General features: G+C 41.9%; 7 protein-coding genes across 8 annotated transcripts; 1 reads left to right on the forward strand and 6 right to left on the reverse strand.

The window, feature by feature from the left end:
• Positions 1-2,629: 2,629 nt before the first annotated feature.
• Positions 2,630-4,725, reverse strand: LOC148728385 (uncharacterized). Its single transcript, XM_088724951.1, has one exon. It carries the CDS (start codon positions 4,271-4,273, stop codon positions 2,630-2,632), a length of 1,644 nt encoding a protein of 547 aa, XP_088581077.1. The 5' UTR covers positions 4,274-4,725.
• Positions 4,726-5,368: 643 nt separating this feature from the next.
• Positions 5,369-9,660, reverse strand: LOC148728386 (uncharacterized). Its single transcript, XM_088763109.1, has 2 exons — positions 8,354-9,660; positions 5,369-8,288 (listed from the first exon to the last, which is right to left on the reverse strand). The coding sequence occupies exons 1-2, from the start codon at positions 9,652-9,654 to the stop codon at positions 7,124-7,126; spliced, it is 2,466 nt and encodes an 821-aa protein (XP_088619235.1). The 5' UTR covers positions 9,655-9,660; the 3' UTR covers positions 5,369-7,123.
• A 437-nt stretch (positions 9,661-10,097) lies between these two features.
• Positions 10,098-10,925, reverse strand: LOC148728387 (uncharacterized). Its single transcript, XM_088724952.1, has one exon. The coding sequence runs from the start codon at positions 10,923-10,925 to the stop codon at positions 10,098-10,100; it is 828 nt and encodes a 275-aa protein (XP_088581078.1).
• Positions 10,926-10,939: 14 nt separating this feature from the next.
• On the reverse strand, positions 10,940-13,318 carry LOC148728388 (uncharacterized). The gene is made up of 2 exons (XM_088724953.1): positions 11,957-13,318; positions 10,940-11,449 (listed from the first exon to the last, which is right to left on the reverse strand). The coding sequence occupies exons 1-2, from the start codon at positions 13,316-13,318 to the stop codon at positions 10,940-10,942; spliced, it is 1,872 nt and encodes a 623-aa protein (XP_088581079.1).
• Positions 13,319-13,809: 491 nt separating this feature from the next.
• Positions 13,810-15,410, reverse strand: LOC111346388 (uncharacterized). Its single transcript, XM_022953676.2, has one exon. It carries the CDS (start codon positions 15,374-15,376, stop codon positions 13,814-13,816), a length of 1,563 nt encoding a protein of 520 aa, XP_022809411.2. The 5' UTR covers positions 15,377-15,410; the 3' UTR covers positions 13,810-13,813.
• Positions 15,411-15,676: 266 nt separating this feature from the next.
• On the forward strand, positions 15,677-17,361 carry LOC148728389 (uncharacterized). The gene is made up of 3 exons (XM_088763138.1): positions 15,677-15,972; positions 16,327-16,412; positions 16,545-17,361. Exons 1-3 carry the CDS (start codon positions 15,796-15,798, stop codon positions 16,945-16,947), a joined length of 666 nt encoding a protein of 221 aa, XP_088619264.1. The 5' UTR covers positions 15,677-15,795; the 3' UTR covers positions 16,948-17,361.
• A 2-nt stretch (positions 17,362-17,363) lies between these two features.
• On the reverse strand, positions 17,364-19,721 carry LOC111340698 (uncharacterized). 2 transcript variants are annotated; one of them, XM_088763116.1, is made up of 8 exons: positions 19,569-19,721; positions 19,326-19,467; positions 18,985-19,151; positions 18,832-18,911; positions 18,159-18,642; positions 17,881-17,952; positions 17,626-17,776; positions 17,364-17,524 (listed from the first exon to the last, which is right to left on the reverse strand). In XM_088763116.1, the coding sequence occupies exons 1-8, from the start codon at positions 19,701-19,703 to the stop codon at positions 17,364-17,366; spliced, it is 1,392 nt and encodes a 463-aa protein (XP_088619242.1). In that variant the 5' UTR covers positions 19,704-19,721. The 2 variants fall into 2 exon arrangements, with proteins under 2 accessions (XP_088619242.1, XP_088619243.1); XM_088763117.1 differs by lacking the exon at positions 17,626-17,776 and having other exon boundaries at positions 17,386-17,524.
• Between the last annotated feature and the right edge of the window lie 3,502 nt (positions 19,722-23,223).

Consider the following 23,223-nt stretch of genomic DNA (forward strand, 5'->3'; position numbering starts at 1 on the left):
AAACGTTCCTTGTTCTACATGCGATTTGAATTCTTTCAGATTCTGCTCATTACATTTAATGCGAGCTTTTATAGCCATCAGCTTCTGCCGATACTCTTTGAGAGTAATTGTTTGCTTTATCTCAGACGTGTCGACGCTATGAAATGAGGTGTTGAAATGATAAAAGTTATGCTAAGAAGATTATTTTATATAATTTTTCTTTTGTTTTTCTTCATAGATGGGAGGAGAGAATGTTATAAGATTTGTTGATATACTTAACGGTACGCTTCATTTGTCTCGAGTTCTTAATAAGAAAATATTGTAAAAGCTATGACATTTCAAGGAAATACTGGAAGCGAGTCGTGGTTGGAATTAGCTTTAAATGATCCGTTAGTGAAAGTGGAATACCGTAGAATAGCCGAGTTTAGTTTGTACGAGGTAATCTTTAAACAGTTGGAGCCTGAGTAACTGGATGAAGACATTTAACATTTGAAATGATCTATCCGTTTTATGTGGGAATGAAGGATATTATAGACGCGAGGAAAACATGGAAAACCTCTTTTGTGAAAGTGGTGACTACATCGTGGGAGCATAGAGATGTGACATACGTGTGCGCATTTGATCCAAAGCAGTTTTCATACGACAAAATGAATGAGATTATAACGGCCTTGGAGAATCAACTGACGATGAAGCAGAACTTGAATGATGGATTGCTTGTACAGTTGTCATTCTTGGAAACGAAAGCTTTCCCTTGAAACAAGAATCCATGAAGGATGTATGCGGTTTTATACTAAGAAAAATTTGAGAAAGAACTGAGCTTTGTTTCTCTTAAAACCGTCATCGAACGCTTCATAGAGCATTGAATGCTAATGTCATCTTTTATTTATTTTTGTGCATTTTAATGAGACATATCATTTACAATGACATTACATAGAGTTATTTAAACTCTCGGGTAGAATAAAAGATTTTACTTCAAATTGTTTGATTTTCACCTTTCTTCCTCTCTCCTCCTAATTCCTCCTCCTCCTCATTCCTCCTCCTCCTCTTTCCTCCTCCTCCTCATTCCTCCTCCTCCTCATTCCTCCTCCTCCTCTTTCCTCTTCCTCCTCCTCCTATTTCTTCCTCTTCAATCAATCCTTTATCAATCCTTTATTTAAACACGTGACACCTAGGAGTACAGAAGTTCTCGTTAAAACGTGTACGTGCATGTACAATTAGAAATAAAACATAATTTCTGTAAGAATACAAATAATAAGTAGATCTATTAAATAACTAAAAACAGGATCGAAGATCGTAGACAAGAGCTATCAATAAAAAGTTACAATATTAACAATATTAACAATATTAACAATAACGATATTTACAATCACTACCACTAAGCCATGTGGGCTTTAAGAGAACGCTTGAATGAAACAATATCTTGAGATTCTTTGAGTTTAGGGGGTAGCGCATTCAAAGTTTACTAGCTAAAAATGAAAAAGACCGATGTAAAAACTCAAGATTAAAAGGAGGTAAATCTAGCCTTGTACTGAGCCCGCGTAAACTATACGGTACATTTCTAAAATTAAAAAAATCACTTCTATTAGGAGCCCCCTTATCATACAAGCACTTATATAGCATAACTAACGATTGGAATTGCCTACGATTCTCCAAAGACTTAATGTCGGCCAACTTGAGGAGGAAGTCGTATGACACAGACTTCGAGAAGCCTAATATAGTTCTTAATATAAAGTAATTAGTTGTCTCTATTTTAGTAGTCTCCGCGTTACCTACTCCCAGTAAAAGGGGACTGCAGTACTCAAGATGAGGGAGAACATAGGCCTTATATAAACGAACTAACACGTCCTTTGAAATAAACTTACGTATTCTCCGCAAAGCCGAAGCCTTTGCGCATCCCTTATTCAGCTGTTGCTTTATGTGCGCTTTAAATGTTAATTTGCTATCTAGGACCACCCCGAGGATTTTGAGTCATGGACATTAGAATCATTAAGATGGAAATCATACTGGTATGAAGACAGGCCAATAGCGATAGCTTGAGTTTTGGCGGCATTAATCTGTAAAAAATTCATTGAGAACCATCTCGATAGAACACTCAGATGACAGTTAATTATATACTGCAATACTGTTGGTGAGACATCAGAGGCGTAATGAGTAGTGTCGTCAGCGTATAGCCTCAAGGACGTATTATTAATATAATAATTAAGATCATTAACATACAAATTAAATAAGAGTGGACCCAACAGGGACCCCTGTGGTACACCAGTTTTAACGGTTCTCCACGAAGAATATACACCATCAAGTTTGACTCTCTGTCTCCGTCCAGTAAGGTAAGCGGTCATAATTTCCAGCGCATCATGCGTAAAACCATATGCCTTTAATTTAGCTAGGAGAAGCGGGTGACAAACAGAGTCAAAAGCTTTACTTAAGTCGATAGCCACCGCTGCAACAGCTTCTCTTCTGTGAAGATAGGCTCTCCAATCTTCAGTCAATTTCAATAAGGCCGTGCAACACGAGTGACCCTTGAGAAAGCCAGACAGATTCGGTGAGAGTCGCCAATAAAAGGCTTCATAGATTTGATCGAACAATACCTTCCCATATAATTTCGATAAGGAAGTCAGAACAGAAACTGGACGATAGCAGGTCTTATCCGTCATACTTTCCTTCTTGAAAAAGGAACAACGTCACTGCTTTTCCAAACTATTGGCCATTGACGATTGGTAATAAAATAATTGATTAAACGGGTAACCGGCTCGGCAATAACAGGTGAGGATAAACGAAGTAGCCTCTGAGATATTTTATCGCAACCAACAGCCTTGCGAGGGTCAAGAGTATCCAAAATTTTCCTTATGTAGCCAACATCAACTGGGACGAGGTCAAAAACATCTTCACAAGTTTTCTCAGCAATGACTTTAACACTAGGATGATCAACAAACTCAACCATTTCCTTACTGTCACCATCACTGCTGTACACCTCGCAAAAGTAGTTGTTGAACATTTCAGCCATCATTAATGAATCAGTAATTACACGCTCATTCTCAATCAGAATTATCTTGGATTGCTTCTTTTCTTTGCTTGGCAACAAAGGTCTCAACTTATTGCAAAACTCACCATGATGTTTTGACGATGCCTCCATGCAGAACGCCTTCAACCCTTTTCGTTTCAGGGATGTGACCTTGTTTCTCTGTTTCTTGAATTCCTCCCAAGAAGTTGTTGTTGGGCTCTTTGCATGTTTCTTAAACAGTCGATTACGACGCGAGATTTCGCGTTGAATTAATGGAGTTATCCATGGCAACTGATCACCTCTGACCCGTTTTTTCTTTATTGGTGCGTGTTTGTCCAACACTTCAGTGTACAATTGAGCCCAATGGTGCCATAGATCATCAACGTCGTCATAAATGTAAGCAGAACTCCAGGGAACAGTTTTTAGGTCATTCAAAAATTTTTCTATATCAAATTGTCGCATACTTCTGTATTCAATTTCACGTGCCTTAGCCCTTGGTAATTTATTCTTTCGCACTGCATAGATAAGATCGTGATCACTGAGACCCATATGCAAATTACCACAAGTTGCATATCGTTCCGGATGGCTAGCGAGAATGACATCGAGTAAAGACTTTGTTTTTTCAGTCACCCTTGTCGGTTCACTAATTTGGTTTTGCAAACAGAACCTATCACAAAGGTCCATGAGTGAGTTATCCTCAGCATCAACACCATGCTCCCCAACAAGCAAGTCGATATTAAAATCACCAATCAATAATATTTCCTGACGGCTTGTATACATAAGTTCAATAGCTGATGTAAGCGACGACAAGAAATCAGTAATTTTACAGCATTTAGGTGATCTGTAGCACGCACACACTATAAAGCGAGCCTTTTTAGAATCCATGACATCAAGACATAATGATTCGACTGATTCGGGCTCCAGATTACGTCGTCGACAGACAGGAATACCTTCCCTTGCAAAAGCTATCAAGCCACCAGCTCCTTTCTTGTGATCATGTCGAATAGTGCGATATCCCGGTTGTTGGAGAAAACTATCTGAGGTTGTACCATCGAGTTTTGTCTCCGAAATAAAGAAAATGTCAAATAGGCACTTGTTAAGAATATTCTTGACCTCGTGAAGCTTATTTTGTAAAGAGTTGATGTTCAAATGACCTATTCTCAGATTGAATTTGTAGTAACCATTGACGTTCCTAAAAAAACCAGTCAACAGAGTCTCCTGAATGTTCCTCCGCAATCTCAAAAACTTCGCCAGTGGAGCTTGAGTCGCATGCCGCCGAAGGTGAGAGATCATCAAAGAAGCTGTCAGAAAACTGAGGCATCGTACAAGAAAAGCAATACCAGATCCCTTCTCTCCGATAGCAGGACAGCTCGTTCTTGCTCAATTTCGTACATTTGATGTGGAATACTGCCGGGCAAGACGAGCAGCGGACGCCATTTTGGTTCCTCCTCATGGTCTTAGCACAATTACTACAAAGTGTTTTTGAAGAATTATTAAAACTTCCTTGAGGGCCCTGAGGGCCGGGATTAGACTCCACGTTTCCAGATAGCTTCAACAGTAATAGCTGAGTCGTAGCAGTACTGTTACTATAGTACAAAGCACGCCGTCCGAGGTAAGCCTTCTTGCTTCTTCGCATGTAATTTTGACGATGCAGACATGAGCTCAAAGAACCAAAGAACTGAAGCTGGGTAGAAACATTACCCATGTCCCTAGGTCCAGCACATATATATTTGGTGGGAGATAAGTATGCGAGACCAGAACCGAATCCTCCAAGAGTGAAAAGAGCGAAAAGTAGCAACGCATACCAACACGTGTAAATCGCCATCTTGCTTCACTAAGCTGTGGATTAAACACGAAGGCGCGCTATATAAAGAAGCCTTCCCTGGGAAGACCGAGGCTCATTTGTCACTCACCGTTGACGTGTGCGGGTCAAATTCAAATGCTGGTAGAGAAACAAAAGGAGCTAATGAGATATCTATTGTTTGCTTCCACCAGCATGGTGGCATGAGGTAACGTGCGAACCACCTACTTCGATCTCAAATTTACCGCCACAAATAAAGACAGTTTCCATTGGAGAAAGGAAAAACAAATCTCAAAAATTCTTGTATTGTGATGAAGACATAAAACAGTTTTAAGGAATGCGCCTGCTGTTCACTACTTTGGAGTAGCTGTAGCTCAAGCTGACTTGACTCTAAGAGTTCTACATCACACGACGGTTGATTGACAAATGGTCCAGTGAGACCTAAGGCTCCTTTTATAGCGCGCCTTCGTGTTTAAGCTGTGGACTAAGCTGTGCGCGCGCCTCCGGAAAAACGCAGCCTCCGGCTGCGTCTGTTTTTATCGGACTCAAAGCTAAATAATGCAGTGTGATAATTTATTGCATTCTTCTAAATTGTAAGAATAAAACCCATTAGAATTTGTCGATTCTCTCTCCCGTTATCAGTTCAAATAGATTCTCATTTGTAAAACAGACAGACAGACAGACATCTATAGTTATACAGGATAGCCCCTTCAGTGTAGTAAACACTGGTATCAACGGGGGTCCTGTTACCCACCTAACCCACCCCAGGGAGGACATCCATCACACAGTAATCTCGTGCGTGGGAAATTAACGTCTCCTACCCCAACCCTGCAGGAGACGGGACCTCCATTTATTCGTCCCTATCCGAGAAGACTAGAATATCTAACCATTTCTTGATGTTAAAGAAAGGAAGCATATTCTTCTCAGTTAATTTTTAAGACCCTGAGTGTTGGTCCGGCCGGTATTGAACTTTCGACCTCCCGCACAGCAGTCCGGTGCTCTCCCAATTGAGCTAACCAGGCGGCGGTTTAACACATCTCTCTCTCACTCTTTTCTCTAATTGGATTATTCCTAAACTTAATCCTTCTGCCATCTTGGATTCTTTTGTTTTTGAAAAACCGTTATGATGTTTTTAAACACCCTTCTCACGAACATACACGAAAACCTAACCCTAAAACCCTAATTACCCCTTGTACACCTACGCGACATTCAAACCCTAATAATACCCCCTTTATACACCTACGTGACATTTAACCCTAATAACCACTCGTATACCTACACGGTATGAATAATTAACCTCGGCCGACATGTCAAAGTCACCATTTCACTCATTACATCTGAATGGCTTAACATTGGATTACGAAAACACTTCTTTGAACCGAAACACATTCATTACATCGCTTTGCGAAATCAGCATATCGACGAGGTGGAAACGCAACTCAGCGAATCAGAAAATAATAATTTAGTGCAATTTACTAAATACGGAGCAAGTATCGTGACTTTACACTTTAGAAGGATTAAATCAAGGGAAATGTAAAAACACTGTTAAAAAACAGTGTTTTATTTATTTGAAAAAATAATAAAAAACCATTGTTTAAAATGCTAAAAAGTTCACAAGTTCCATGTCTTCATCATCTAATCTAATGTATCCATAGGGTAACGATGTAAATGTTCCATTATCCATTACCCTCTTGTCAAAAACTAGCCTATATGATTTTATCTGTGTCTCTGTTCAAATTTTCTTTTTTACTGGATCTGGGACAAAATGCACTGGATTCACAATCTCTGTCTTTCTTGACTCATTCAAGCGATGTTGAATTTCATCCGGGATGTTTTGCTTCATCACCTCGTAATTTAACTGGGCCATGCCACGCGCGTTTTAGTGGGAAACCTTTCACTTTTACGCAGGATTTCCCTTGCGCCGTGACATAGCCATAATTCTTGGCTCCCGCCGAAATGAACTCCACGATGTAGTCTCCTTCGTCCAACTCGTTAGTCATGTCCCCCAAATAATCTCCCAAAGCAATTTCTGACTCTCCCGGTTTCCATTTGTATACTACAGAGTCCGTGTCGTAGTAGAGCACAAGATCTTTTAGGATTTCCAAGGACTCGTACAATTTAAGGCGAGCCTGGCAGGTAGTAAACGCGGCGATAAAGACATTGGTAGCACGGCCTTTCTCTGGGTCTTGAACGTCGCGTTTTGTTACTACTTCTACCAACTCTGGAGAAAGGATACGAACATCTTGGATCTGTTGCAAGGGGTCATCAAGGAGGTTTAGTAGTGACGCGGGGTGCGATATTTGATGAACCTCGGATTTATTACAATTTTGGCCAAACTTGCCTTAGAAGGAATTGAGCATCAGTTTGGCTGTGACTTTCCTCCCAGGGTTTTTGGTAATCATGGCGGGATCCAGGGCAATGCCTTCACACTGTTTGTACTGTTGGACGTAGTGGACGTTTTGCTCCTCCGTCTGGCACCAGGCGGGGTAACCGCTACTTTCTTGTTTGATTTTTAACCAAGTGTCGACGTAAGGAGCAAAGAGTCCATGCTGTCTATGCTCAAAATGCCACACCTCATGAATCTTGACGAGTTGGTACCCCATCTCGATGGCTTTGTGGATTTCGGGAGTACACCACGTTCCCGTGAGCATCCGTTCTTCATCCGCGTGGGGGCATACGCAATTTCTCTCTCCCATGGGTTTCACAGATTCTTCTTGCAAGCAGAAATGGCAGAGAGGGAAGGTGAGTTTGAAGGCAGAACCAATTTTTTGTCGATGAGGAAGGACGAGATTGAACAGATGGGTAGGCGGGAGAATGGAGACTTTCATAAGGCCATAGTAGGCGAAGGGATCTTGGTTGTCAGGTTCCAAGTAGATGGTGGTATGGCCGATGGGGTACTCGCCATATTTATTAACCCAGGGGTATTCTGAGGTCACATCCACGTACCGGATCTGCTCTCCTTGGGTGGGATCGATACGATGGTAGAGTGTAGTCGCACCAGTTCGTCCACCAAAGAAAGCTTCACGCGGCTGAAGGGGTGTGGTGATGGAGAGAGAATGGACGAAGTTGCAGAGATCTGGGTCGGATTTCTTCTGCTTTTCCCATTGACACTGCCACATTTCAACGACGGTATACCCCAATCGTTGCAATGTGGCAGTTTTCTGTGTCGTCTGACGCCGGGGTGCTTCCACAGTTAACCCAGCGGACGAGAAGGGGATCGTGTTTCGTTGGGGAAAACAGTCGCGGCAACCATGAAATAAGCAACCATGGAACTCGTAGACTGTACGCGTTTCTGCAACGTAACCATCTACAGTATACACACGAGATCCATGGGGGATGCTGTATTCTCCTCCCTGGCGCGCATGTTGAATCCTCGTCCCTAGATTCCTCTCGGTCCACATCATCCATTCCGAGGCCACGTGGAAATGATTGGGTGTGGCTCCTTCCCATCCGTTCTCCGGTTCGATGGCGATGGAATCAGGGACCATGACACATTTTCGCCAGTACCTAAAAACAATACCATATTTTAAATATCATATTATATCTATGAATGTTTTTGAAATTTTCGTTACCTGTTGCAGGCTTGGGCGATCGTCAGAAATTTCTCCATAGGGTCAAATTTGGCGATAGTCTTAAATTCATCAATGAATTTAAGACAGCCTGCTTTCAACAATGCTGCGTCTAAGCGGCAGTAGGATATTAATTCTTTCTTTAGGTCAAACGGGAGGTTCTTGCATCTCTCCTCTGCGTACCACGCCTCAAACTCATTCTTCTTTTTTTCAGACATCCCCTCGGGGTCGTAGAATTCTGGTGCAGGAAGTAGACCAATGTAGTTTTGGTTGTCGGGGGTGTGAAACTTGTGGGGGAAGAAATCTTTCTTTAACTCGGGGATACCAAAAGTACTGGAAAACGAAGCCCAGGCCATGGGAAGGAAACACATACTGTCCTTGAAGACGATCTTACCCACTTGCATACATAGGTTCTTGGTTCCGTTGGGGATAAGGAACTCGAAGCGGCGATTTTCCTTTACCATCTGTTCCTGTAGGAAGACGGCATCATACCCCTTTAAATTGTAGAATATACCGATGACTTCCCTGAATTCAGTCCAATTTCTGATGTTGTCGGCAGGGCCGTACGCCAATTCATCCATGAAGGCTAGAAAGTCACCGGTACATTCGGGACCATAAAACTCAAATACTTCATCGCTCTCTGAAGTTTCGGCCACAATGAGGATTGGGATATGAGTGCCGTCTTCGTCCAGCATAGCTTCAAAGTCCGCCCACACTTTTATTGGAGGCTCGAAGTATTCTGAGGCGTCTGAATTATTTTTTCTTTGGTGTTTTAGTGTACTTTTCGATTTTTTCTTGGGTTTATCTTCATTTGGGTTTACTGGCTGGATAAAACATTTGTGGGTGCGGAGGTCGACGTCTTCTTTACAATTTCCGTATTCACTCCAGTAGTAGCGATGTGGCTCTTTCTTGTCGGGTTTGAACTCTTTGCAGCAAATCCCGCATCGAATCCACGAAGCGCACAAACCCTGGCTACGGTGGAGTGACATGTAGGAATTGTCGTAGAAATGGCGATTGCAGTGGGTGCTGAGTAGTGAAGGGTGATGTGATTTAGGGCCACACTCGATGGTCTTGCAAGCTTTACATCTCCTTCCTTCGCAGGGATGGTATCGGAATTCGTCGGTATTAAACCCACGGTTGCATTCGTCGCAAAAATAGCTCCTCTCGAGGAATGCGGAATACGATGTACAACCGTGGTAATGACCGTTTCCTCCCTCCGGGTCAGCTTGAAACTGAAGACGGAGTACTAAAGGTGCTGAGCTGGGGCCCTCGAAGGTGATACAATATGGGTATCTGACGCTCATTGATTCGCGCTTTCGTTTTGAAGCGTTACTGTGGCTTTGAAGGTTTCTGAAGTATGGTTGCCGTTTATTTTTGTACTGGTTGCCAGAGGAAGCAAGTCAAACTAAAAAACAAATATAGATTTTTTTAAGTATGGAATAACATTTGAGAGTTTAACGAAATTTTAACTTACAATTCGTAGGGCATTCCATACTTCTTTTAGATCTTTTCGCGATCTCTGGCTGACCGTTATCTTGAATATTGAGTTCTTCGCGACTTTAAATAAAAGAGGGGTTGGTCCCCAGACTCCCTGGGACAACGCTCTGGCGCCAAAACTATAAAACACTAAATGCAAATCACTCCGCCCGAGTGCGGAAATTAAGAGTTTAACTCTAATTGAGCAACGAATCGTCATTTAAGATTGAAAGATTCATGCAAGTGTTCATTGTTCTTGAATTAATCTAAACTAAAGTAGTCCTGCATCAAGCTCTTCCTTTGTTGCAATCAAACACAGTTTGTGAATAGGTCTGTCGTACTCTCCGTCTCTTGTTTTGATTCTCACTTTTCGGACAAGGCCGTCGTTTCCAGGATAGGTGCCTATAATACGCGCCATTTTCCATTCACATCTTTTGTGTTTGGGATCTAGCTCCAATACAAGATCACCGGTCTGAATGTTGTCTCGCACGCGAAACCACTTGTTTCTTGTTAACAAGTTTGGGGCGAAATACTTCATCCAACTCCTCCAGAAATCAGCGACTCTGTTTTGTGTGCTTCTGAGTAATTGTCGCGGATTGGTTCTTTCCTCTGATTCTGGCTGCGGGGGTGGATTGTGATGGCCTAGAAGAAGGTCGTTGGGAGTGATCGGTGGGACTTCCCAGATATCATCGGAACTGGAGTACAGCGGTCGTCCGTTGACTAGGAAGGTAATTTCTGACAAGAATGTTCTCCATTGTTCCTCAGAATAGGCTTGGTTCTTGCAAGTGGCGTTAAGTGCTTGTCTGACTGACTTAATTAGGGTCTCCACAACTCCGTTTTGGTGATTCGCATGTGGTGTGTTCCACTCCCATCTGAACTCGCAGCCACATTTATCGGAGAGGACACCCTTTATCTTGGGAAAATCCCAGTTCTGTGTGGTTTCCTTTAGGTAACCTTGGGCACCTACAAAATTTGTTCCATGGTCTGACCAGCATACACTGGGGTAACCCCGAAGGCAGGCAAATCGTCGAAAGGCCATCAAGAATGCATCTGAGGTTTTATCAATGACCAGCTCTAGATGGATCGCACGAGACGTCATACAGGTGAAGATGATCACTTGGGCCTCTTTAAAGTCTTGCGGCCGAGCTTAATCTGTATTGGTCCGAACATGTCCATGGCAGTGTTTGAAAATGCCGGGAAGCCAGCTGCTACTCTTAGGTTTGGAATCTGTCCCAGGAGATGTTTGAGGGGCCTTTTCCGTAGTTTTCTGCATGTGACACACTTTGAGGTGACGTTCTTAGCCATTCTGCGGAGTCCAAAAATCCAAAATCTTTTTCTGGCCTTGTGCATTAAACTCTTATAGCCACAGTGCCCACGTCGTTCGTGAAGAGCACGCAGAAGCAAGATTACAAACGGGTGGTCTTTTGGTAAGATAATAGGCTTTCTCAATTCTTCAGGGAGAGATCTGATAACTTCAAGGCGACCATGCGCACGAAGGAGGCCGTCTTCACCCTTCTTTGTCACAAGTTTCTTATCCAATCTCCCTTCGTCTACGGGAAATTGACTCCACTTCAGAAGACGGGCCTCGGCAGCCTTCAGTTCTGAAACTGAAATGGGTCCTGACTTCGGGTTCATTTTTCATGCGTTGCGAATAAAACGACAGACGTAGGCAAGAGTTCTCCGTATTTTGGAGTACGTAGAACAAGTTTTCAAAAAATGTAAAAGGATAGGATTTCCTTCAGATTCAGGCTGATTTAGTTCAGGGCATACTTCTGCGAAATCATTGTAATGTTTACTGGCTTTCTTCTCTTTTTGAAATGCTTTCTTCTCTTTTTGAAATGCTTTCTTCTCTTTTAATGCTTTCTTCTCTTTTAATGCTTCGGGATCGTCCACGTGAGCGTTAACTTGGGTGTGGTCTTGAAAGTTGGGCCAGTTTTCTTCTGGCAACTTTAGAAAGGATGGTCCCTCCGACCACTTCACGAGATGATTAAGATGGATTCCTCTCGTTAGAGCATCTGCAGGGTTATGGTTAGACTTGATGTAGCGAATTCGGTCTGCCCCAACTGACTCTTGGATTTCAGCCACTCTGGTAGATACAAAGGGTTTGAATTCCCGTGGTGGCGTTCTAACCCAGGACAAAACGGTTGTTGAATCGACCCAGAAGAATCTTTCCCAGTCTTGGGCTTTTGTCAACTCCAAGGCCTTTACACATGTAACGTACATCCTTGCAAGTGCTAAAGAGCCCAACAGTTCTAGTCTCGGGATGCTTTTCTTCTTCAGCGGTGTGACGAAAGCCTTTATCATGACTGGAACACATTGGCAGTCTCCATCAGTAAGTTTCCATCGTAGGAAGATTACTGCACCATAAGCCTGTTCCCCACCATCGGACAATCCGTGAATTTGAGGCACGCCCACTGCATTGCTTGGTTTTAGCCTGCGGTCAAACTGAAATGACAAGAGATCATTTATGGTCTGAACATTCTCTAACCATGTTTGCTGAATACTCTCGGGGAGGATGTCGTCCCAGCTGTAACCTGAACTCCATAGTGCTTGCAGATCAATTCTGAACTTGATAGTAACGGGTGAAACAAGTCCGACGGGATCCCAGAGTTGAGCGAGAAATTTCAGACAGTTTCTTTTGGAGAAGCTCTCCAATAGACCAACCACGTTTTCTTTCTTGAAGGTAAACTTATCTTCTTGTTTATCCCACTTGTGGCCAAGCAGATCTGTAAATCTTTCACCGCCAGACTGATCGCTTTCAGAGCAGTTGGAGTGCCACGCCTTAATTTGAAACTTGCCTTTTCCGAGGATGGTGTCAATTTCTTTCGTTATTTTCTTGGCTTCTGTTGAGTTGCTTTTGGAGCCCGCGATATCGTCCAAGTACGCGTGATCTCGCAGTTCCTGGGCTGCGTCCGGAAATTCGACTTGTGAGACTTTGGCTGAGTAATTGATGGCGTTTGAGGCGATGTCTGGTGCTGGCTTGTCGCCGAAATTTAGTCTGAGCCACTGAAAGACTAAGGGCGTTTCACTTTTGTCGCTTCTCCACAAGAACCTATGGAAAACTTGGTCGTCAGGGTTCACTAGGACTTGATTAAACATTTTTCGGATATCACCCGAGTAAGCCACTTCGTTCCATCGCCAGCCCATAAGTACATTGGGAAGACTGTTAATGTAATTAGGTCCTTTCTCGAGGTGATCGTTCAGCGAAAGACCGTCGTGACCCTTTGAAGACGTATCGAAAACAAGGCGGACCTTAGTGGACTTCTCTGGTGTGAAGACTGCTTGAAACGGCAGATACCATTCAGGTTGGCTGTGATCAACTTCTTCTGTAGGAACTTTAATTATGAAGTCTTGTTGCAACAGCTTTTGAACTTCGTCATTTACGATTTCGAAGCATCCTTTTCTCTGGAACGATTTCTCGGCAGACTGCATTCTTTTGAGGGCAATATCATAATTGCTGCGTTTTGGGGGTCCATTCTCATTCCAAGGCATTCTTACTTGGATTCTCCCATCTACCAATGTAGTTGAATCAGACAGCGACTTGACGAACTTGTTTTCTCGTAGCACGTTCTCACTACATGTACACAGTTCTGTTGGTTTAACTCCCAGCGTGTCCTGATAAAGTAGTTTCTTAAAGTCGTCTTCAATGCTCACTGTTCCGACTTCAACGGACTGTATCTCGTAACTGTTAACTTGTCCTAAGACGTACCAACCGAAGCAGTTGCATTTGGCAATTGGCTCTCCAGGTTCCCCTGACAAGGTATAAATGTCGACGAATGCATCGACGAAATCTGTACCAATTAGAAGATCTATTGTTCCCCCAGATCGATGCAGTTTGTTCGCCACTGGTTTGAGATGAGGGAAGTGTTCAATAGTTCCCTTCGAGATCGTCTTCGCGGCACTACAAGGTTTCTTTATAGTGTATACTTCCAGTGTCTCTCTGATATCCTCTTCTATGGTCGAGGCAATAGTGATTTCGATGATTTCTTAAGCTTCAGACCTCTTCTCTCCACCTGCTAGATTCATAGTAAGATGGGTAACTGTCCCAGCTATTCCACGTCGTTCGGCTGCATTCTTTGATAGCAGACTTGTGTTTGATCCGGAATCTATCATCGCTAGTATTTCAACAAGCGTTCCACCTGAGTCCATAACTTTGACCTTTTGGACAGGACATAAACCAGTGATGAGCTTGAAATCTTTCTTGTGGTTAGTGGCGCAGTTGGTATTGCCTTCTGCAGGAATATCTTGCATTCGGAAAGGCACTGCGTGCGGGCTTAAATTCGAATTAATCTTCTCGTTGTGAAGAGAACGGTGGTGGTTCTTTTTGCATTTGTCGCAGGTAGTACCGTCTGGCTTCCTACAGTCGTTCGTATGATGTGGCCTGAGACATTTCCGGCATCTTTTGCTGTGTTTGACTACGTCCCATCTTTGATTTACAGTTGAACTTTGATACAAGGGACAGGCCGCTAACTGGTGTTTCGACATACAACCGAGTGGAGACGCTTCTTGCTCAGGAGTTCTATCATTGTTAGCTGCGTGGTTATCTGTTCTTCTAAAGGTTGGTCCTCGGTGGTTACGTTCTTTTTCGTCGGCGTTGTCATTGTCTCGTTTGCCTCTGGAGCGGAGAGTTGCCTCTCGATGTAACCAGGTTACGAAGTTTGACACATTTTCTTCCTTTCCTGCTCTTTGCATCTCTCTTCCAAAGTTTGTGTTGTCTCTTGGATCGAGCTTCGATAAAAGCTGAGACATGAAAAACGGAGCTTCTGACGCTTCTAACACGATGCAGCCGCTGTCTTTCATATCATTGACAAATACGGAAATCGTCGTGGCGTAACGCGTGAGTGACTTGGAGTCTCGTTTAACTTGTTTCAGATTGTTCATTTCAGCTAACAGTTCGTCCATAAGTTTTCGCTCATTTGCGAATTCATTTTCGAGAATTTCCCAGGCTTGGTCAATATCTTTACAAGTCTTGACTTGATCTGTCCAGAAGAAACCTTTCGGCAGTGCTTTCCGGAATCTTTGAAGTTGCTCATCTTTGTCTTGTCCATATTTTGCCATACAGTGTCTAAACTCTCTTTCCCACGTCTGATACGTTCTGCGACTTCTGTCCCAGATCGGAACTGTCAATCGCTCAAGGCTGCTGGGTTTCGATCCCATTGCTACGGCCATTTTCTCAACTGCAGAACTCATCGTTTTCAAGGTTTCTGTGTGGTCAGGAACATTGGGATGATTATTTTCGCTTTGATACGCTGCGTATTTCAAGGCGATTTGGAGAAAATCAGCTTTGACTTTGTCCCCGAGTTTTTTGTTCATTAACACCAATTCATCCTCCGATGAAGCGCCTTCTTCAATTAATTTGTCCGAGATCACCTCTTGTTGCTTTTTAACAGATCTGTACTTTGATTCCACTAAATTGAACACTGTTTCGAGTCTTTCAAGTCCCGGTCTTATAGCGAAGATGGTTTCAAATTCTTCCATTAACTCCATAAGAATTCCAACGGCATTGTTCATTTTTCCCGTGAGGGTTTTTACATCAACTTTCGGCGGCATTGCGAAGGGAATTTGAAGAGATAATTAGGTTGCTGTTCTTTCACCAAAGGTGTTGATTGAAATATTTTCTAGAACGGTCAGTCGCTCGCTTTTGGGCAGTCGGTTGTTCTGGAAAATGATGCGTTTCTTTCGTGAATTTAAATGACCCGGCTGGAACGGATTCCAAGGTCGTTCGGTCGCTTGTTTCGCTATCAGTTGTTCTTTAAAACCAGTTGTTTTGCCACACGATGCTGTCCTTCGGGATCTTGAAGTCGATGGTGTAACCTTCAATTCGTAGAATTTTTGATTGATCGCGTATGGCTAGAAATCTCGGACATGGGAAGATTGGAGCGTGACTTGACCTGCCAATCACAGAAGTTAAATCCGTGCACGCCATTGGCTGGGAAGCAACACGCAATTAAGCGTGACTTCTGAACAACATGGCGTCAACTCCGTCAAGTCGGACGCGTCGGAAGAGATCCATCGGCTTTTTCGCGGTTTTAAATAGCGTTACTGTTGCTGATATTTGTAGAGAATTGAAGGTAAGGAGACGTACGGTGGAAGGCGGGCGTTTTTTCGAGGTGGAAAGTGTAATTTCAAGCCGCCAAGGACAGCAAGTAAGTTTGTGATTCATGTAAGCGAAACTCGTAAGGAAATCCCCGGAATGCAGCCAAAAAAATTATCAATTTCGTTTTAAAGGGGATTATGCTATTAGTAAATTGATTCTCAATAATTACATTTTTTCTAAGACTTCTGCAAACATTAAGTTGGTTCAGAGAAATGGTCTGAAAAGGTAACTTTCGCTAAATCTCAGTTTAGATATTCTCCTACAAAGAATGCTTTAATTCGTAGGTAGTGTGTCAGGAGAATTTGAATAAATCCTACGCTTCAATTGTGTTAAGCCGCAAACTACGCGTAATTTTGCGAGTATTTAAGAGGAAACTGAAATATTTTTATTTTTTACTCTTAAGGGGAGAGAATATCTGGTGAAATGGAAGAATTTAGTTCATTTGAGGCTTCATGGGAGCCTCGAGCATTTGAACCACCTTTGTCTGAAGTAAGCATTTTTGCAGTGTTTACCGTTCGTCGTGTTCCAGAATATGGCCTTGGAATTGGTTCTTGCTTATACTTTAATGCATAATGGGTCATTTCGATTCTGTTAATTTGTATTTATTTTAATCATGAATAGATACTACAAGCATCCCAAGCCAGACAGGAATGTCATATTATATGAACTTTCCAGGCTTAGGGTGGCCATTGCTGCTTCTTTGAAAGCATCTAAACAAAGGAAGCAAGTGACTATGGAGTTCAGAGAAGATGTATTTCAACATTTGTTTGGAAAGAAGGGAGTGATAAATGGACAGTGGAAACTTTTAGCACAAGAAGAATTTTCTCCATCATTTTTTCCTGCTAATTGGCATTGTTTACTTGACCTTCATAGGCAGGGAACAAAAGTTTTGTTCCCAATGAAGATAAGACATTTTATTTCACAGTCAACCAAAAACTATCATATAAGAGAAGGTATGATCACTGAATCAACAAGGGCTTTTCAAGAAAAGATAACCGTGGACTTTATTAAAGTTGCTGCCTAAAGTAATGTGCCGTATAAATTTAGGAGCAAATACATTCAGAAACTTGAAATTGTACATTCGAAAAAATAAATCATTTTCAAGACTTGAAATGTTATTCTCAGGCAATGCAACCTACAGCAATGATACTATATTGCTTTTCTTAATATTAACTTCAGTATACAAAAGATCTGTTCAGTTATTCCTCATCTATTTTTGGTTCTTTTAAACTTTTTAGTAGTAGCACCAGCTTTCCCTTTTGTGCTTGCATGCTTTCTCTTATTGCTGGTTGAGTTCCTGCCAGAATTTTGTGAATTGACAGTTGAGGTCATCCCATTACTGTAATTGCTGTTGAGAGAGGTGCTTTCAGTTGCTTGCACATTTTGGGAACTAACACACTGTCTCTTTTTATTAAACATCAATTCTTTTTTTCCAGTACTCTAGAAATCCTCATTTTGTTTGTTGTATTTTCTTTTTCTCCTCTCTCTGTGGCTCAACTGTGAAAGGCGGTGCTCTGCTCTGATGACATCTGCTGGGCTATCCCAGTTTCTTGATTTGTGAAGGACAACTGCTCTTGCCACATCATTATTTTTTTCAACGCCTGTGTAAAGGGAAACCAGTTAAGTTAGTTTATTGGTATTATTTCACTGGCCATACACGTAGTTTGTTCTAAATTAAAATAGCCAGTGACACTGACAGTACCTTGGCCACTGAAGTGTTTTACACTACCAAATCTGTCGATGACATCTTGCAAGTGATATGCAGCAGCGTGCATATAAGGCGTCACATTCCTGTTTGCATACCCCTTACGGGAATTTGCAAGCAACAGAAAAAGTTTGATCCATTCTCTTATCTGCAGAATAAGGTTACACTTTTCTTTGGAATGAAGCATTAGCAAAAATCTGTTTGGAAACATTAGTCAAACATAATAATTGTATCATATTGGACCTACCCTACCTTTGCTCCACATTTTTCTCGTTGCTCTGGCAACAATGATGATACTGTGTGGAAATAAATGTCTGCAAAGTCCTTTGAGGAAAGTGGATAAAATTTTAGAACTTGGATGTGCTGAGGATTAATTGTTTTACAAACATTAAAAATGTCCAATACTACGTGTATATATTAAGATCATAAACCAACAATAACTGGGGAATATTAGGTTGCGAGGTGCATTTAGACCAATCGCACACAAGCAGAAATATTTGATGGATTATATGTAGGGCTCAGAAAAATACCTTCCATATTTTAATAACTGTCTGGGCAGTATTACGGTGGATGGAATCCTTTGGGCGCTCCAATTTTGCAGGAAGATTTTTGAGTAATTTTTTTCTTTCATCCCCCATCAGAGACATCCAATCCATTTTACCCATCCTCTTTCCATCACCATCTTTCTTCTCCCACACAGAAAATGTAACGCCACAACTGTTTATCACGTGTGTGAGATGTCTTAATTGACAGCCTTTAGGCTCTCCTCTCTTCTTTAAAAAATCTTCTTGATCATCCCACTCCATGCCATCCTCAATCAGATTACATACCAGAATGTCAGTGATTCTAAGGAGGAGATGAGGCTCATCGAGGACAATGCAATGGAGAGGTATGTTTAATAGAGGCTGGTTAATGCAGCAGAACTCAGTTAAAGTAGCATGCTTTTTTACATCTGCCAAAGTGAATGCCATGGGGGGTTTGCTGTAAAAGTCTCCTGGCTTGGACATGTCCCATCTGAAATAGAAATGGCAGGTTTCCTGCTTTCATAGCATCAACAGAGCAGCATTTTATAATTAGAGTAAAATTCTGTTTTGTATTGACCATGCATAGCTTTATGATTACTAGGTTTTGACAATTAATTCAAAAGTTTAGTACTGTGGCTTTGAGCTAAATTCTACAGGTATGTATTTTACAACACTTTACCTTTGATCTTTGTGGATCTTACACAACAAGCAAGCATAGATGGAGTTTGCAGCTGACCTGCCACTAGCTAATAAAAGAAACTGAAGAAATAAAACAAATTATTAAGAATGAAATAGTGAGTGGTCTTCTTCCACCGAAAGCTTCCTATCTAACCTTATAATCCCCACCAAGATAAATTTCAACAGGTACTTCTTGTCCTTGGTTTATTGCCACTTTACCATCAGCTATCACTTTATTTATTTCATCCCAAGAATCTTTGAAATTTGCCTTGATGGATGCATAGCACTCTGACCCACTCATTATGGCAATAGTGTGGGTACCTAAATGATGTAATATGAATGATTAGTATAATAGCATTTGTGATAGAATAGAAACATAATGGAAGAGAAGTGTGGTGTGGGTTTCAAACAGAAAAGAAAAAAACAGTGGTTAGGTGTCCCCTTTAATTGCCTGGTTGAACCAAAAGGGTGTGGACCTAAAACAAAGTTTCTTACCTCTAGCATTTAACAGATTATCATTATCATCAAGGAGGCTGTAACTGAGTATGACAAAGTTGGTCAGTCTTGTCATTCGCGCTCCATCGCCACAGATTTTTATTTTGACTGGCTTGTCAGTAGACAGTTCACCCTTCTCTGCCTGTCAGTGAAGGGAATGTTTGAAATTGTGTATTATTTTACAATTGTTTCAAGAAAGAAACAGAAATAAACATCATTTTAAATCAAATGATATATACTTACAAGAGAATTCAGCTTGCTGATAAGAGATTCTTTGAAGGAAATTTGAGCACCTGGCTCTGGTCCACTGGTTGGTTTTACCGTGCAGCTGCTATTAAGGTTGTCTCTGCATTGCTTAATAAGGTATGACCTTGGCATCCCATTTATCTACATGCTCAATTCATGCACAAAAGGATCACCCACGGCAAACTTATCCATAAGGACCAGTACTGCTTCCACTTTCTCTTTATCACTGTCGGACAAACTGTCATATTGCTTCCATTTGCATTGTGTTGTGACCTGATCGCCCAGTGGTGGTGTCCTGTTTAATGAAGAGACTGGTAGCACAGCGATTGGGGTTTGTGGTGTTGTTGGTGGGGCAGCACCAGAAGTTCCTGTTGGGGTGGAGAGGGTAGAGCCAGGGACTTGTGGTGGAGTAGGTTTCATAAAACCAGAGGCCTGAGATGGAGTAAATGTGGTAGCACCACGGACTTGTGGTGGTGCTGATGGAGTAGAACCAGGAAGTTGTGTAGGGGTAGGGCCAGGAGTTTGTGATGGGGTGGGAGGAGCACATGATGTACTACTGGAGGGTGACATCTTTAATGGATATTGATTTCCCTCTTTGTCTTTAAAGCCCAAAGCATCAAGTTCCAAACCACACTGTTTGTTGAACCATAAGGCTTTTCGTGCTCTGCTTGGAACAGCTTCTAACCTACGACATACCTGTCGTTTAGAAAGTGTTGCCATCTCCTTAGTGAACAACTGTCTCTCACTGACATCATTACTTTGCTGTTTCTCTAATTTTCTGACATATATTTTTTTAATTCTTCATTTTCTTTTTCTAGATTAGAATTTTTTTTCTTATCCTGGCTGTTGAGGATTTCCTCTGTTAGTTCCTCAAAAAGCTTTTCCTTTTCGTCTTCAAGATTTTCATACTTTTTTCTCCATTCATCGACTTCACCATAACACTCCTGTAACCTTTCCATTAAAACTGTTTTTTTTGCTTCAAGTCTCTTTAGTTCTTCTTCCATCTCCCCGGAATTCATAACATCACCGGCCAAAATGCTGAGGTTTGTCCAGCCGTTTAAAATTTTATTTCTCTGCTCTTTTGAGCCGGATCTGTTTTTTTACTTTAAGCTCCCAGTTAGACGAATGGTCGTAACTCGCAAGCGTTCTTTCATTCGTTTGGAATCTCTTTTAATTCTCAGAACAGTTCCAGGTATAATGTCGTTAAGCAAGTCGATGTAGTTTTTCTCGGAGTCCTTTAAACTTGCCCACTGCAACAGTATAGTGTTTCGGATAGCCATCCTGTACACAACTTGATCACCAGCAATTGCTTGTTTTACAACATAGTCCAGATGACAACAAACATATGAAACATATGTATGAACTGCGGTTACGAAACGTTTATGTGTACGATCCTTCGCAGTAAAGCACTATTTGAGCAATAGTGAAAATCAGACCTGAAAAAAATTTCAGGCCTGTACGGGATTCGAACCACTGACCTCTGCGATACTAGTGCAGCGCTCTACCAATTGAGCTAACAAGCCAACTGGGAGCAGGCCATCAAATTAATTCGACATAAACCCGTAGATGATAAATCAAACAACAACAAACATATGAAACATATGTATGAACTGCGGTTATGAAACGTTTATGTGTACGATCCTTCGCAGTAAAGCACTATTTGAGCAATAGTGAAAATCAGACCTGAAAAAAATTTCAGGCCTGTACGGGATTCGAACCACTGACCTCTGCGATACTAGTGCAGCGCTCTACAGGCCTGAAATTTTTTTCAGGTCTCATTTTCACTATTGCTCAAATAGTGCTTTACTGCGAAGGATCGTTCACATAAACATAGTCCAGATGTTTGTAGTTAAGGTGTTGTGAAGAAACTGTTCCATTTATAAGCACATTCACCTCCTCTTTTGATAAATTTTTGTCAGGCATTTCACTGTATAATAATACAGGTGATGCTGAAATCTTGTTAACCGGAAAATAATTAATATCTTGGGATCCGGAAATCGGGCTCTCCTGATGCTGAAATTTGCATATTCAAAATAATTCGTTGTGTTGCTGGGTGACCTTTAAGTTTCGCGCCGCGTTTTCGCGCCATCAGGAGAGTCCGGCTTCAGATCCCCCAGCAATAAGATAAAAAGAGACTGGAAGAAAGAAAGTCGGGTTACCGGAAGGAAAGCCAGGTTACATGGGGAGATTGAAAACAACATTGTTGATCAAAGAAATAGCAAAGAAGTGTGCTACTTTTATGGTGGATTTCGCCGCACGGTTCCGTAGGAATATCATCATTCCTCGACCAGAAAATATCACAATTACAGAGAAACAAGACCTTAAAACGCAATGGATATGAAGACCTGAGAAATATGATTTACTGTGTCTTGAAGTGTGGCTTCGACGCTTTTAAAATCGCAGTGAACAAAGTTGTTACACTCCAAAGATTTCCGGCGAAAGGACATCTGCGGAGAGCTGGTGATGTTGTTCTTGCACTGCCGCCATACTGTTACTACATAGCATCATCTGTACTGTTAATCTTGAAAAACCGCAACGATTACGACGTGGAAGCCGACAATGTTCTAAGAATATTTTGGGTCTCGGGTCGTACTAAATAACTGTCAGTGAACATTTGAGACTTTGCAATGGAGTAAGGAGGTAACTGGGATTTTAAATCTATTTTCTCAGTTAAGTCTCTAAGTCGTGAGGAGTTGCGTGACTCGCTTTTGCTCATTCTGGCCCATTCAACTGCGCGTGCGTGTCCGATATTTCTAGCCATACGCTTTCGTTTTGAAGCGTTACTGTGGCTTTGAAGGTTTTTGATGTATGGTTGCCGTTCATTTTTGTACTGGTTGGCAGAGGAAGCAAGTCAAACTAAAAAACAAATATAGATTTTTTTAAATATCGAATAACATTTGAGAGTTTAACGAAATTTTAACTTACAATTCGTAGGGCATTCCATACTTCTTTTAGATCTTTTCGTGATCTCTGGCTGACCGTTATCTTGAATATTGAGTTCTTCGCGACTTTAAATAAAAGAGGGGTTGGTCCCCAGACTCCCTGGGACAACGCTCTGGCGCCAAAACTATAAAACAATAAGTGCAAATCACTCATGACTTTCAGCCTGTAGTCGGGGGCCAGGTACTCTTGGAATTTTTTTCAATTCCTCTCGACCTCAGGAACCTTCGGGGGACACCAGCTTCACGGTGTAGGTATTTGGCGCAACGGGTGAGTGTGATGGGTAGTGACGAAGATTATTAGAGTGGTTTTGACTTTCTTTGTCATCATCTTTGTGGAAATGTGCTTTGGTGAGACAGATGGCTCTGGCCAGACAGAGGTTGTCATCTGAATTCTTGATGGGCAATATAGAACGTTTATGGCGAAGGACGGTGGTCATGTTTAATTTCCCCAAGATGGAGAGGTTGGTTCTTCCGCCGGCGTCTGGTTCGGTAATGATAGTCATGTCGACTTGAAACTCATCGTCGGCGTCAAAACTTTCGTTGGAATTCAGTTGATTAGCCAACGTCTGCATATATGTCTCAAATCGCGTGGTGTCATTTGCGATTTCAGCCACGGTGAATTTAGCTCACTGCAGAGGATGGCTAAACTTCTTGGTGGAGAAATTAAACATGACCCGGTCGTTTTCTTTCAATTCTTTTCCTTGGGGCGA

This window comes from Stylophora pistillata, chromosome 6, assembly GCF_964205215.1.
Source record: "Stylophora pistillata chromosome 6, jaStyPist1.2, whole genome shotgun sequence".
Classification (NCBI taxonomy): Eukaryota; Metazoa; Cnidaria; class Anthozoa; order Scleractinia; family Pocilloporidae; genus Stylophora; species Stylophora pistillata.